Source organism: Papilio machaon, chromosome 1 (assembly GCF_912999745.1).
Source record: "Papilio machaon chromosome 1, ilPapMach1.1, whole genome shotgun sequence".
Lineage (NCBI taxonomy): Eukaryota > Metazoa > Arthropoda > Insecta > Lepidoptera > Papilionidae > Papilio > Papilio machaon.
This window is the reverse complement of record NC_059986.1, coordinates 4,173,125-4,187,725: the sequence shown is the minus strand read 5'-3', so window position 1 is coordinate 4,187,725 and position 14,601 is coordinate 4,173,125. Positions and strand designations below refer to the sequence as shown.

General features: G+C 33.8%; 3 protein-coding genes and 1 long non-coding RNA gene across 4 annotated transcripts; 3 read left to right on the top strand and 1 right to left on the bottom strand.

Moving 5' to 3' along the window:
- Positions 1-1,059: 1,059 nt before the first annotated feature.
- Positions 1,060-2,102, top strand: LOC106714421. Its single transcript, XR_001357172.2, has 3 exons — positions 1,060-1,232; positions 1,327-1,395; positions 2,020-2,102. It is a non-coding gene; the product is annotated as an uncharacterized LOC106714421 (long non-coding RNA).
- A 389-nt stretch (positions 2,103-2,491) lies between these two features.
- Positions 2,492-3,757, top strand: LOC106714420. Its single transcript, XM_014507466.2, has 3 exons — positions 2,492-2,688; positions 3,059-3,258; positions 3,611-3,757. The coding sequence occupies exons 1-3, from the start codon at positions 2,578-2,580 to the stop codon at positions 3,708-3,710; spliced, it is 411 nt and encodes a 136-aa protein (XP_014362952.1). The 5' UTR covers positions 2,492-2,577; the 3' UTR covers positions 3,711-3,757.
- A 218-nt stretch (positions 3,758-3,975) lies between these two features.
- LOC106714418 (dnaJ homolog subfamily C member 7) lies at positions 3,976-9,744 on the bottom strand. Its single transcript, XM_014507464.2, has 8 exons — positions 9,566-9,744; positions 8,824-9,074; positions 8,519-8,717; positions 6,036-6,174; positions 5,791-5,908; positions 5,140-5,557; positions 4,882-5,057; positions 3,976-4,773 (listed from the first exon to the last, which is right to left on the bottom strand). Exons 1-8 carry the CDS (start codon positions 9,631-9,633, stop codon positions 4,667-4,669), a joined length of 1,476 nt encoding a protein of 491 aa, XP_014362950.2. The 5' UTR covers positions 9,634-9,744; the 3' UTR covers positions 3,976-4,666.
- Positions 9,745-11,720: 1,976 nt separating this feature from the next.
- On the top strand, positions 11,721-14,455 carry LOC106714419 (dolichyldiphosphatase 1). Its single transcript, XM_014507465.2, has 5 exons — positions 11,721-11,952; positions 12,146-12,246; positions 12,321-12,499; positions 13,357-13,584; positions 13,973-14,455. The coding sequence occupies exons 1-5, from the start codon at positions 11,856-11,858 to the stop codon at positions 14,103-14,105; spliced, it is 738 nt and encodes a 245-aa protein (XP_014362951.2). The 5' UTR covers positions 11,721-11,855; the 3' UTR covers positions 14,106-14,455.
- Positions 14,456-14,601: the final 146 nt, after the last annotated feature.

Below are 14,601 nucleotides of genomic sequence, written 5' to 3'. Positions count from 1 at the left end.
TGCCCGTGACATCGTGCACGTGGAATACTGTCTTCGGATAGCACTTTTATAACCAAGGCAAACTATTTTACCATAAATTATAAAACATTCACCGCTATTCCCTATTGTTATTTTGTACCCTTGCGGGTAAAGTTATAAACTTTGTATGTCACATTTACTTATATCAAATTGTACCCCGATCACACTAGGCTAGCTCAGTAGTCCAGTCTCGCTCGAAATCAGCGCTGACATACAACTGGCCTAATGTGTTCACCCATGGATGCCAATAAGCCAGTCTGACCGATGGCGAACTGGGATGGCGTTCTACTTTTCAGGCTAGTTCGGCCATTCCGCCGCAACTAGCATAGTGTGGACGGTCTGGCACAGGCCAGTTCTGAATAAACAATTGTGTAGGTACCACACGTTGTTATTTTATCTAAACTGTTTAATATGTCGATATTATTATTTGTCATTTTTGCTTTTTTGAATAAAAATTTATTACGTTAAGACTGACGGAATTAAACATTAAAAATGGAGCTCCAGCGCCGTAATGCAACTACGGATAGAACTGGCTTGGCCTGGTGTGAACGAGGCATTAAAATAAGTTTCAGCTTTTAACTGTAAAAATGACGATCCATCCACACAAATTTCCACTCCCACTTTCAACCCCTTACAATCCTTTTTCGCATTTAAAAGTAGCCTATATATGAGTATACTAGGCACTGACCTCTATACGATATCTATCTTACTAGACATTTCCTTCCAAACATCTTTCATTCACCAAATTGTTAGGTTTTACTACTGACTCTATAAATAGAGAGGCTATAAAACGTGGCATTTTGTGCCTATTTGATTTTTGCTATCTTGACACTGACTTTAGCGGTTGATGTCGGTGATGTGGATTTGAATTAATAATAAAGATAGGTAAACTGTAAATAAGAACTGTTAATATAAGCAAGCGCCTTTATGACGCAACGAAGCAATAGCCGTCATTTCCAGGTAAAGACCCATCTATTTTTACGGATCAGTGGGTGTCTACTCTATGAATTTTTTTATCTGTAAGTTACGTATAGACAACTGGCAATTCTGGCTTAGTTGAATTGTCATTTTGGGAAACGTTCTTTCTTTTACTCAGACCGCGCGCAGCATAAGCTGCGAATTTTAATCTTCCGTTATTGAAATAATCCTCACAGCTGAAGATATAATAACAACGGCGCTTTAAAGTTTTTACTCTTTTTAACATGAGAGCTAAGGTATTTTTCGTTTTTTTAGTGAATAACTTTCAACTTTTCTTGGTGCGTTTTTGGTCCAGCATTGTTATTATATTCCGTTTTTTAATTTTTACAGTGGCGTAAGAAGCGCATGCGAAGGCTAAAGCGCAAAAGGAGGAAGATGCGTGCGAGGTCTAAATAAGCGGTAAGTTTCATTATGCAAATACAACTATGCACTTGTACAAATCGATTGAAAATATTCGTACATAATGTAACAACTATTGTTATGTTTTCTGTAACAAATATGCTTATGTTTGTACTATTAAAACTTAGAATTCAAGTTGGGTCGAATCTTATAAACACGTGTTCTGAATCTTCTGAGCTTGCAGAGCATTACTAAAGTTCTGGAAACTGGTGAAGATTTGGACTCACGATGTCAGTTTTTTAACATATTTGTGAGAAAAGTGTTGAGACCTTTTATTCATTGTTTTTACACATTTTATTTCAGAAGTCATTACTAATTGTAAATTATGCTATAGTGTAGCCCCATGTGTAATTTTAGAAATATAGAAACCCTCCGAGGCAGTCGTTATCTCTCTGTGAGAATAATGTTAAGAATTGAAGGGAAAATTAAACGCTATCTCCACCCTTGCGAATATTTATACAATTCGTGAGGACTAAAATATAGCAAACATGTAAAATAATGGGGTTAAAAATGCATTACTCTGCAGAATGCCACCACCAAAGCTTTTCATATGAAATGTTAGATCTCGCATAGTAGTTATTTACTGTTACACAAATTTCTAATTATTTTTAAATGTTGTTCTAGGTACATTCGAATGGAGGTGGATGATGAAGAAAATTCTAAATTCCCTGCATACTTGTGTATCAAATAAAATTTAAAAAATCCAATGAAATGTTTGATTCTGTATACCCCTCACCTCAGTTTTTTATTATTAAATTGGCTTAAATTAAAAAATAGAGTAGTACATTCATTATTCTATTTTTCTTGTATCAATTGTAATGAATGTATCATTGCATTGAGAATCTTGAACTGAGCAGACTGGAAGGAATACACACCACCAGAGACAATGGTTATTAAACTGTAAAGTCAACAGAGAATGATATCTGGTTTGTTTAACTCATCCTCAATGTAGCCTTCCAGTTTTATCTTGCAATTTTTCTCTTATATTTCAGACCTCAAGTAGTTAATTGTCTTGTCTGCACCAATTGACGAGAAAATAACTAACATAATATACTCTATGGTAAATTGAAACTATAATAAAAGTGGCTTGTCTTTTTTAAAATTAGAATTTTTAGATAATGGTGTCATTTTAAATTTCATTGGTTTACTTTATTTTCTAACAACTCAACGTATTGTTTGCATATGGGTCGCAGAGCAAGTATTAAATGGGAAAAATCTACGCTGTGTAGACCCATACACAACATTATTTCATCCGATTTTCCAAAATACTTGCCTCAGCCCTGGAAATTTTCCGTAAGTATGCGCTTGGTATATATGCTTAATTTTCAACGATTAAAATCAATTTATAACCAGCAATTGGTACTTTTTATATGGTATTGGTACTTCTCATGATGAATAGGTAATATGAAAGCAAGACAATTGTAAAAGCATCCGTAGCTAGACTACGACGACGTTAGCCGGTCGGTTTAAACTAGAAACAGGCTTTTACTAAATGTGAATAGTCGAAATGAATTAGAAGCTACCATTATTGTGTAACGGAAATTGCTATAAAATGTTTAAGACCCTGTAAACCTTTTTATACAGTACTACTCCGTGGATAAAATTAAGAAATATAACATTCGCTGATTTACTTACACAAACTTCCATTTTATCATATTTCCAGGAAGGTCCATCCAGAATAGAATGGCTTTTGTCTTACGAATATTATAGAATGTGGCTAGAAGAACGCGAAGCTTGGAAAAAACGCATGTATCCAGAGAATACAACGGTTAACATTGATGTAGTTAAACGTTATGTGTTAACCTTCAAAAACAACCATCAGCCACCCAAGCCGGTGAAGAAACAACCATTCAAAATGAAAAAGTAAATAAAAAAATTATTGCAGTAGTTTTTAAAACGTGAATATTACTTTACTATTATTTTATCAAATTTGGATACAACTCAAGTCGAGTCTATATCCCATAGTTTCTGGAGGAAAAAAGGGCTTGTCGCTAGTTCTACTTTATACTAATACTAATATTATAAATGCGAATGATTAGATGGATGGATGGTTTTTTGAAGGTATCTCCGGAACGACTACGGAACTTGATGTAATTTGGCACAGATGTAGAACATCGTCTGGAAGAACACATAGGCTACTTATCACGTTTTTTTTTAATTCCGCGCGGACGGAGTTGCGGGCGACAGGTAGTTAATATCCAAAATTTGCTTACAGATTTGAAGGCATAGGAAGCAAAACGGTTACCAAGCGCGATCCATCGGACAAAGCCATGAGTTATGAAAAGCGAAATAAGCAAAAACAAGAAGCAAAATAGTTATTCGCAAATTTACATTTAAATTTGAAATGTGAATATATTTGATAAGACCAGTATTGACTTGTACATGATATTATTTTATATTTTATTATATGATGTTATAACCATTTTTGTACACTATTAATGAATTTCAATATTTCTACTTGGAATAAATTGCAAGCACGCGAGTGAAAATAAATCTGCGAATTATTCATCACTGAGTATAGCCAACGCCAAAACGCAATAATGATGCGACTGCAGTAGTTCCGGTCCAGAGGTAAATGAAATAAAACACTAAAATCACTCTTCTTGTGTAAGATTTTATTGAATTGTTAAAACAATAGAGAACATTATAACTTGTAACTTTTTATCTAACACTTACATATTTCTCTTTTGTGAAATTCTTGTCTATGAAGAGATGTTTTTGTGTCGGGAATACACTATGGTTTGCTACAAACTTATAAGCTTCTAGATACCACTGGTTGCGAACACAAGAACCGAAACATAAACCAATAAATCACTTAACCAAATCAGTCAATTAAAATCACTATGTATGTTTTGTGTTTACACAAGATCCAAAAAACTTACTTAATATTATTAATTTAAGCACTTGGTAAAACTGTTTTTATTCAGGCTATCAAACAAAGACGAAAGTAATCCATATAAAAATGTCAGTCATACGATAAAATGAAGCGTCACTATGTTTTCTAAGAAAAATAGAGGTACCAATGTGTCAGGCAAGATGGGTGTTGAAGCATTATAGAAATTGTACTTAATTTTATCATTTTTGGCATATAAGACTGTACTTGTTATTTGGTAATTTTTCTCTTACATAAGTTAAAAACTCAGATATTATAATTTTCCATCAATAAACGTATATTTTAATTTAATTGGAATGACAGTATTAGGCGTGGTACTTGTAAACATTTTTCAAGTATTGTGGTATCTTCTGCATTTAATATATTAGTTGAAGAAAATTAACCGAATTGGAAAGTAAACGAAGAACCGGGGAATCCGCCAGTCGGGAATTCAAAATGTTGGCCGCGATTAAAGAACGCCTGGAACACTACGTTCGGGTCGATATCTGAAAGTGACAAAAAAAGGTTTAATATTTTGCTAATTAATTGTTTTTATTACGTGCGAATACACGTGTGCGTGTTATGTAGCGTGCCTGTGTGTGTGCTTGGCTCACCTGCGCCGGAGCAGCCGTCGTCGAGGTCCTGTCCGTGGTCGTAGCGGGCGCGCTTCTTGGGGTCGCTGAGTACGCCGTACGCTTCGCCCACTTCCTTGAAGCGACGCTCCTGTTCGCGCCGCTCGCTGTCAGACGCGCCGGCATGACGGTCCGGATGGTGAACCAACGCGCGCTTCCTATAACAATAATAACGTCGCGTATGATTATAAATTAAGAAAATTGCAACTACATCTACTGTAAAAAGAAATAATTTATTACCTGTACGCTTTCTTGATATCGTCTTCGGAAGCGTTCTTCTCGACGCCGAGGATTTTATAATAGTCTTTGCGTTTGGATTTCTTGAGGGCGATCTTGGCTTCGTGGAGGAGCTGTTTGTGTTCCTTGGTCTTGTCGATCTTGAGCAGGCGCTCGTAGTCCTTGACGGCGTCCTCGTGCTCGCCGAGCTCGGTGTAGCACTTGGCGCGGCGCAGTAAGGCCTTCACATAGTTCTCGTCCAGTTCCAGCGCGGCGGTGCAAGCCTCCGCTGCTTCCTTAATCTGATTCAGTTTGGCGCACACGGTCGCTTTGTTGTAGTACAGCTTGGCGTTAACGGTTTTATTATTCTTGTCCACCTCTAGAGCCTCGTTATAAAGATTGAGAGCTTGTTGCCATCGACCCATTTTGAAAGCCTCATTACCTAAAACGGAACATATTTTATTTCATTAATAATTATAATCAAAATCTTCAGATATTTTGGCGTTTCTTAACTTCGCGCTAGTTGCTGCACAGAACACAATTTTAGGTGTAATGGAGCGCAGTGAGATGTGGGAGGAGGTCGTTGTGGGACGCCGATGACCTTGGCCCGCCAAGATATTTGAAAATAATTATAACAATTTTGTATACAAATAAAAGTAACATTGCCTTATCTACCTTCTTCTTTTTTCTGTTTTAAGAGCTTAGCTTTTTTATAAGTTTCCATTGCTTTCTTATGATCTGGTGCCAGTCGTAATACTTGCTGGAAATGCTTGAATGCCTGTTCATCTTTGTCCTGTAAAAATATTCAATATGATAATTTGTAATTATATAGAAATTGCAGGATAAAATCAATTTGGAATATATGACATTTTCTCACGACATAATTCATAAAACAATTAAGGTCTTAATCTTAACATTACCTCAAAATACAGACATAGTCCCCGAACAAATATGGCTTCCGTGTCGAAACTATTTGACCGTAGACAATCGTTCGCTATTTCTTGTGCTTCTTGACAACGACCAAGCATTGCCAAGCATTCTGCTTTTGTTAGTTTTGCCCTGTAAAATATATATTGTTATCGTCCTCCCCTCCATGAAATCCCCTACACCTTTCCATCCTTTTCTTATAGAAAAAGGGTTGGATGGGAAAGAGGGCTAAAATTAGGCTTCGGGAACGCACAATCATCAGACGAAAAGTGGAATTACTTCTACTTCACGCCTGTTTTGTGTGTAGTTGTGTGCACGGGTGAGCCGGCTTATTCATGCATCAGACATTATGGTCCGGGGGCCAGCGACAGATTTTCATGACCAATCCCCTCCCAATCGAAGATTCGTAAAATGCATAAAGGACTTATAATATGAATACTCGCGACCGTCAGCTGCGACTCCGTGGGTGGGGTGGGCAGTGGCAACCTCCCAAACATGAAGAAAAAAAAAATTTTCAGTCATTTCCTCTCAAATAAAAATTTACCTGGTGATCGTTTATATGCTACTATGAATGAAAATTAATGTCAGCTTGCTGTATCTCGGTGGAAAGTTTGTCAGCTGGCATCTTGAAAGGTGTAACGCAACAGCATCTATGACCCACTGAAACTTATCAGCTGACGACTTTTCCCTTTACTTACAGCTAGCTGATTTTTTTTATTATTTACTAGAGTATTTTAACAATTCTTTGATAAATTTTCATCCGGGAGGAAATAACGTTTCTTAAGTATTTTGTATATACTAGCGCGGATATTGTGACGACACACTTTACATTACACTAGCACAGCCAGCTGACGTATAATCCACCGTGTTATGGTCAGCTGACTATGTTTTTCTTTCAAAATACAACATATACTATACTCTGATAAATTTTCAAATGAGAGGAAATGACTGAAAAAATTTTTTCTTTCTCCATGTTTGGGAGGCTGCCACTGCCCACCCCACCCACCTAGTCGCAGCTGACGGTCGCGAGTATTCATAGTATAAGTCCCTTATGCATTTTACGAAGTTTCGCTCGAGAGGAAATAATTGACAAAAAAATGCACCTGGCTCCCGGACCATTATTATTGCTGGCGTCTAATACTGTTAAATTATTCACTCATTTATTCTAGATAATAATTTATCGAAAGTAGTATTAACTTCATTTCATAAAGAAAATGTGAGTCAGCATTACAATTACAAAAATGTATCAATACGGATATCTTACGACGACCTTGTTAAAGAAACAGATCATAATGATGTTTACACATGTATAGCTCATTGTTCAAGACAGGAAGGTAGTGTATATCTTAGTGTATAAGGAAATATTATGCACTCCCATATCTGGCAGATTGGATGCTTTATTTACACTAAACTAAGCTAAGCGTCCACTTATCGAACATCGCATCGCACCGTCTAATTTTAATATACTTAGTTACTTAATAGCAAGTCATACAAGTGCGTGAACTGATCCGTATCTCACATGGGCAATGTTGACACCGATGCCCCGAGAGGCAACTTATGCGATGCGTGTCGATGAAGTCATACGGTATGCCCACCGCGTCTCCCGCGCGAAATTGTTTTTCGTTTTCCTTGATTCTCACGAACAAAAACGATTATTAAAAATTCGAATGATATCGCAACCCAATCGCTGCCAACATAGACGCAGTATGAAAAAATTGTTTGGTTTATGTGATGCGTCCGACACCAACATGTGAATGTTTAGCTTTACAATGAAAGTAAACGAATTTATAGTGAACATGGTAATTTTGTTGTTCAAATAAAAACAGTTACCACTTCTAATCACTGAATTATGACAATGCTTGTATTGCAATGTATTATAACATTCATGCTTTGAATTACCATAGGTTACAATTGCTGTAGCACGGGTCCATATTGTTTTTTATCATATCTGTTTTTTTAAATGAGGAGAATGAGAGGGATGACTTTTTGTTCACTGTTACATGAACATTGTTGGAATTTTTTTTTTTTGGTAAAATATTTACATAATTTATGATGAAACAGCAAATCTATTATGAGTTAAAAGAATGTATTGATAAATTAGGTAAATATTATCTTATAACCTTTATGTCACTGAACCATTGAACCTTAACATGCAGCATTAAATGCTAAACTGTCATTTACAATTATTAAGTTTCGAATTAAGGATTTATTTAACCAAATTAATATTTTATGAAAAGTTGTTTGACATCACAGAAAGGACAGATTTTAACCAAAAACAATGACACAACTCTATGATGTAGTTAAAAATCTTCAACCAGTGTCTTCAACAACAATAAAATAACATATTTTTCCCAAAATTTGATATTGAAAACAGTATTTAACAATAGTGGATAAGATAGGAAGCTACATTAATCATTGTATTATATAAAGATTCTTGGGACAAATAAATTGAATGAAGGTTCAAACTTAAACTTACTTGGTGCATGAAGGACTGTAATCAAGGCATCGGTCCATGCAAAATACAACACGGCGATAATCTCCAGCATCCAAAGCTCGTTGTGCATCCTCATTCAGTCTGCGCAGTGTTTCAAGTGCACGTCTCTCACTTGTTACACAGTCTGGCCCACCAAGTTCACTGGCGCGTTGGGCTGCTTGATCGCCACCAAATAAATCGCCTGAAATGCATATGATACTTCTTATCTAATTTGTATACATGGATTACAATATAATTTAAATTTGAAATTCATAGTGATATAGATTATCCATTTAAAATGTACTTACCTAGAGCTATGCAGCATTTTGTGACACGTATATAACCTTTTGTGAATGTTGGATCTAATGCAACAGCTTTTTGAGCATCTTCTAAAGCCTTTTTGTACATGCCCATCATCATGTAACAGGCTGATCTATTTCCATAATATGATGCATTATCCGGACATAGCTTTATGGCTTCTTCATACATTGCTAATGCACCTTTATAATTTTTAAATTTGTACAAATGGTTACCGCTTTCTTTCTTTTCTTCGGCCAGTCTACAAAATAAAGATTAAACATTTCTGTCTAATTAAAATGACAGTGCAATTTTTTTTCTTTGCATTGTTACATTATTAAAGTAGTGGGCGATTACATTAACATATATATGTAGAATGATTTTAAAATATAAAATATGCAAAATTTTCTATAGTTATAGAATAACAATCAGTCTTAAATTATTTTAGATATGTCATTGAAATACCTTTATATACCTAAATATGTATAAAATTATTTTTTTATAATTCATTAGACATGAGTTTTTGAAGTGTGAATGTTCGAAATACTTCGAATTTTTTCGTTCACCCACATACAAAGACCAAAGTTACTGCATTACAAGTAGGTCAAATGTCAAGGTACTAAATAGTTAGAATATAATGAAACATCACGATTAACTACTTTTACTCCATAACTTTTATAAATACGTAGAAACATACAGAATACAAACAAATTTTCATTTTTACACTAGTTCACTTTTTTTTTAATAAGTTACCTTTCAGGACTTTTTGGAACTAAATCGTCGATTGTTAAATCCAATGCCACTACTTCCGGCTCTGCCATTTTCGCGATTTGTAATATCAAAAGGATATGATTAAAACCAAAATATCCTCTGTTATTTTGACGACTGAATCACAAAAGAAAGAAAAGGGTCTCCTTACTTCTATTGTCAAAATGGTGTTGGGAGTGTAAAAAAATAATGGATTTCAAGTAGTATAGATTATAAATATCACTTTAATATTACCTACTGTTACAAAATAAGGAAAACTGAAAAGAGGATTAATACTGTGCATGGATCTAGCATAGATAAAATATATATATGTTTTAGATAAAATATATGAAAAAAATTACAGTAGGGGAGGCGAAGCGAGGATTTTGGGGTTCTGTCGGTTAAAAACCTATTGCCCTTTGCACCCAACCAAGCACTCCCACCACACTATTGTCAAAGACCTTTGTCGATCGCGAAGGAATTTGACATGTAGAATTTTCTTTTTGATTATTTATTATAACAACCGGTTTTTACTTGGTATTATGACTGGCTCTACTATAAGAGTAGCTCTAGGAGTTTATTGTGATGTGGAGATACTCAATTGGGTGCAACGTCGAGAGGGTGCATCTCTAGTTTTGGTTTAATGTTTTATTTCTTTTATTCTTTTTTCTTCTTATTATGCTTTATGCAGTTTTGAAAAATAAGGTAGTAATACAAGTAAAGATTTTTATTTATATTGTAATTCTAGACAATAATATGTAAATCTTCGATTGCAAGTTCTATGAGAACAATCATCGAAAATCGATAATAATCATAACCACCTATTTCACTCAACCCATCTCTAGTGAATTGACAATTCTAATCATCCTTAATTAGACACACTACATTATAACAAAAGAAATACGTCTGAGGTAGAGTGAATGTTTTTGAAATATGTACAAAAACATGTTTTTAAACTAAATAACTTTAAAAGCTGAAAAGAAACACGGGTGTAGGGGAGCTTAGATAGATGCGGGCCGCTTTACGGATTGAGAAAAAGAATATCTTATTTATTATCTTTGCTAAACATTAAAAGGAGTAAAAGTTAAAAACTAAAAATAATATTCACAGAACTTAAGGTTTTAAAACTGAGTATATATTTTAGGAAAGATAAAATAATAGGTCAACAAAAATAAAACCCGGCCTATCCAAGACAGCGATGGGCCACTACTAGGGTATTTATGGCCCGGTAGTTATGGCCCGTTTTTAAATTACTATTAAATATAATGTAATTACTGTTAAATAATATGTAAAATAATTTCTGTTAAATATGTACTGAATTAAAAAAAATACTATGAAATTGTTTCTTTCAATTTTCGATCAGCAGCAATCGCTGTTTCTTATGGTATATATTATATTAGTCTTGCCCCAGGACAAGTCCAGACTTGTTTATTGAAATTTTACTGCACTCAGTTTTTTTACTTCATTCTTCACATTTTTTTTTATAAAACTTTTAATTTCCGGATTATATAAAACTAATGTACCAGTGGAGCCCTAGTTTAATTAAATATTTTAAAGTTATTACATGTTTTAGTATTGGTTTTTTTTTTGTAATTTTGTAAAATATGTTATATTTCATCAAAATCATCACCTTTATCTGCCCACTGCTATTTATTTCTATATTTTCCGCTGATATTTTCCCAATAATTTTCTCAATTCCTCAGTACGCGGTCCTCCGCTTTCCGCATATAACAACTTCCATTTTATTATATATCTTATTCTTCTTTTGGTGCCATCTCCTAAAGAAGGTTGGCGATCATCATAGCAACTTGAACTCTGGACACGGCAGCTCGAAATTTAGAAATATATTTACTATAAATAAATAAGTTAAATAAATTAATATGCGATTACTGTGAAATGTATGTATATTACGTGTGGCATTTTTCTTAGTGAATAATTGTAATTACTTTTTATAAGGGCAACAATTAAAATGTTTCTGCTTAAAGTGATTCATCACATAAAAGGAAATCTCTTTCTTACTGGTAGAAAAAGTGCAAAATGAGTTGCTTTTGGACAATTGGTAATAGCAACAATTACTGAAAAACTACATCTACTCTTTGACGGAAAATAATCAGGGTTGTTAATTGTCAAAGTGCAGTTATGTCACAATTTATGTCAAATTGTCAATCTTTTGATTTTGATTAATGAGTTGTGCCGTTAATCCTACTTTATATGCAAATCCATGTACTTTTTATTTATGGCTTTACTCTTAAACATTTCAGTAGTATTATATATTTTAAGTGGTAAATAATAAATAATGGGGGAAACGGTCTTATCGGGAAATGAACATTTTTACAATAATGGTGAAATAGAATGGCAGCCTTTAGCTCTAACTTTAGTCGAATATCCTAAAGGTATTTTATTATTTAGATCTTTGAAAAGGATATATTTAATTTGCGGTCCCAAAAAGGACTTTTGTATCTTTAATCATATAAAGATTTGAAGGGATTGAATTGAGATTAGTAAACTTTCGTACATGCAGCTTATGTTTACAACGCTTCGAAATTTGTTTCGATTTTAACATGGATTTTTGTGTTCCTATTTCAGGTGATTGGATTGGTAAAATCTTTGCACTTATTAGTTTAGCTCCCTTTGGAATTGGAGCTGGATTTGTAACATTAATTTTATTTAGACGCGATCTGCACACAGTAAGTTTATTTTATAAAGAAAGATAATTTTTATTTTATTTGTAAACAAAAATATACATGATGTTTTATTTCAGATAGCATTCTTTTTTGGGACTTTACTCAATGAGTTATTGAATATAATATTAAAACATTTAATATGTGAACCAAGACCACTGGCAAGAGGTCATTTATATAATGAATATGGAATGCCATCATCCCATGCGCAGAATATATGGTTCTTCAGTTTTTATGTTTTATACTTTTTTGTAATAAGGTAAGTTATCTTAGTAACAAACTGTTTTATGATTATGTTACAGAGTAAACTCTTATAATGTTGTGAAAGAAACCAAGCATTTTGTGACAATATAAGTAGTGGATGTAAATCAAGTGAGAAAAATTTATTCTTTTTATATTCTATAATGATTTATTTACTTATCTTTTTTTCTGCTTCTATTTAGTGTATTAATAAAATCAATACACAAAGGATATTGTTAACTTGCCATGTATACAGTTCAAAAGTGTTTTAGCAACTGCAACTGTGACAATTTGACAAAAGTCTACTTATTGTTATACAAAATACCCAGTACATCAGTCATAGAAAGACAGGCAAAGATTCTATTCTAGTCTTCTTCCTCATATTTACTTATTTCCAATAAGGAAGAGATGTTAGCAGAATAGAAACAAAAAAATTTTCTTTCAGCACATCCTCTCATCTGTTTTATTCAGGACTATTATAAATGATATATGCTATTGTAAATGTTTAGATGGATGGATGGTTGTTTGTAAAGAAGGTATCTCTGGAAAGGCTCAACAGAACTTGATGAAGTTTGACATAGATGTAGTACATAGTCAGGAAGAACACATAGGCTACTTATAAAAGTTTTTTTTATTTCCACTTAGACGGGTCGCTAATTCTATAAAAGGAAAGTTTTTTTATGTTTAACAAATGGAATACTCCAAATGCAAAAAATACTGGACTGATTTAAACAATTCTTTTGATATTAGAAGCATCTATGAGTACCATAGGTTATATTTTTTACTAGATTTTTTTTAATTCTGTGTGGACGAAATTGTGGGCAATGCTAGTTGATAATAAATTTTATCATTTTATACTTAAATATTTAATTTCAGATTACACCATATAAACAACAATAGTATAATTTCCGCACTATGGAGAGTTATAATAGTGGGTGGTTGTTTCATGCTGGCCGTGCTAGTGAGCATTGGCAGAGTGTACTTGCACTATCACACTGTATCTCAAGTGGTGGTTGGAGGTATCATAGGATTTGTATTTGCAACAACTTGGTTCATTGTTGTGCATAGGATTTTGACACCACTGTTCCCACAATTAGTATCTTTGTGAGTATAATTTTTTTATTTATATACTGCGTTTTTAAAGGGCTTTTCACAAAACAACCCTTATTTTTAAAGCTACCTGAGGCCATTTTGTTCGTTTTGTATAACAGTGACTCTTGTGGTAAGAAACAGACCGAAGTTCTTCAATTTGGCATTTTATATAACGGCCAGTTTATATAAAATACTGATGCCGTTTGTAAATGGCGGAACCAATACTCCTGCTACATATATAAATCATATAAAAGTCTGGCTATGTGTAAAGCATTGACATTACTTCTGATAACAATGTACATTATTCTTGATAATTATGTATTAAATTATTTTTTGTTATATCTTATGATAAATAATTATCGCACTAAACTTTACTAAAGTTTTTTTTTTTTTTTTGTAGGAAAGTATGTGAAATTTTAATGATACGAGATACAACATTAATACCCAATGTATTGTGGTTCGAATACACAAAGTCGAGACAGGAGGCGCGAGCGCGCGGTCGCAAGATGGCGTCCTTGAAGACGACGCAATGACGCTACGCCTGCGAGCGCGCCTGCGCTGCGCCCAAGAAGCGCGCGTGACGCTTCGCAGCCGCCGCGGCCCTCGCGCTCATCGGCGGTATTGTTTTTATAATAACTGAACCTTTCTCATTAATCTTTTCCTGAGATACGCTTTGATATTTAAATTTGCATAACAACATTATGCAATTAATAATTAAAAACATAATATTGACATGGTAGAGTTATGTAAAAACTGATCTAACAAAGAAATGCAATAATTACGAATATGATTAGTATAGCCATGGCAGCTTGACTTAAATGCATTTTATATTGATCATATGAGCAAAATATTTTAGAAGGAATAACATACATTTTTAAGGTTGTGTCATAGGATAATTGTAAATTTATAAAAGGTGAAATTACAAAATTATGCTTAATGGATATTGCTGTGTTGTATCAACTTATTAAAAAAAATCTGGACCCAATTCTGCAATAAACATTTGTAGATAATTAGAATAAGGCATTTTTA

What these genes read in the sequence shown, in the direction of transcription:
- LOC106714418 (XM_014507464.2), bottom strand. Translation starts at nt 9,633, where the DNA reads ATGGCAGAGCCGGAAGTAGTGGCATTGGATTTAACAATCGACGATTTA. An exon ending in GTTCCAAAAAGTCCTGAAAG is followed by an intron (nt 9,075 to 9,565) that starts GTAACTTATTAA and finishes TTTATTTTGTAG; the next exon opens with ACTGGCCGAAGAAAAGAAAG. An exon ending in GATATCAAGAAAGCGTACAG is followed by an intron (nt 5,058 to 5,139) that starts GTAATAAATTAT and finishes TTATTGTTATAG; the next exon opens with GAAGCGCGCGTTGGTTCACC.
- LOC106714420 (XM_014507466.2), top strand. Translation starts at nt 2,578, where the DNA reads ATGGGTCGCAGAGCAAGTATTAAATGGGAAAAATCTACGCTGTGTAGA. An exon ending in CTCAGCCCTGGAAATTTTCC is followed by an intron (nt 2,689 to 3,058) that starts GTAAGTATGCGC and finishes TCATATTTCCAG; the next exon opens with GAAGGTCCATCCAGAATAGA. An exon ending in CAACCATTCAAAATGAAAAA is followed by an intron (nt 3,259 to 3,610) that starts GTAAATAAAAAA and finishes ATTTGCTTACAG; the next exon opens with ATTTGAAGGCATAGGAAGCA.
- LOC106714419 (XM_014507465.2), top strand. Translation starts at nt 11,856, where the DNA reads ATGGGGGAAACGGTCTTATCGGGAAATGAACATTTTTACAATAATGGT. An exon ending in TTTAGTCGAATATCCTAAAG is followed by an intron (nt 11,953 to 12,145) that starts GTATTTTATTAT and finishes TTCCTATTTCAG; the next exon opens with GTGATTGGATTGGTAAAATC. An exon ending in TTAGACGCGATCTGCACACA is followed by an intron (nt 12,247 to 12,320) that starts GTAAGTTTATTT and finishes GTTTTATTTCAG; the next exon opens with ATAGCATTCTTTTTTGGGAC.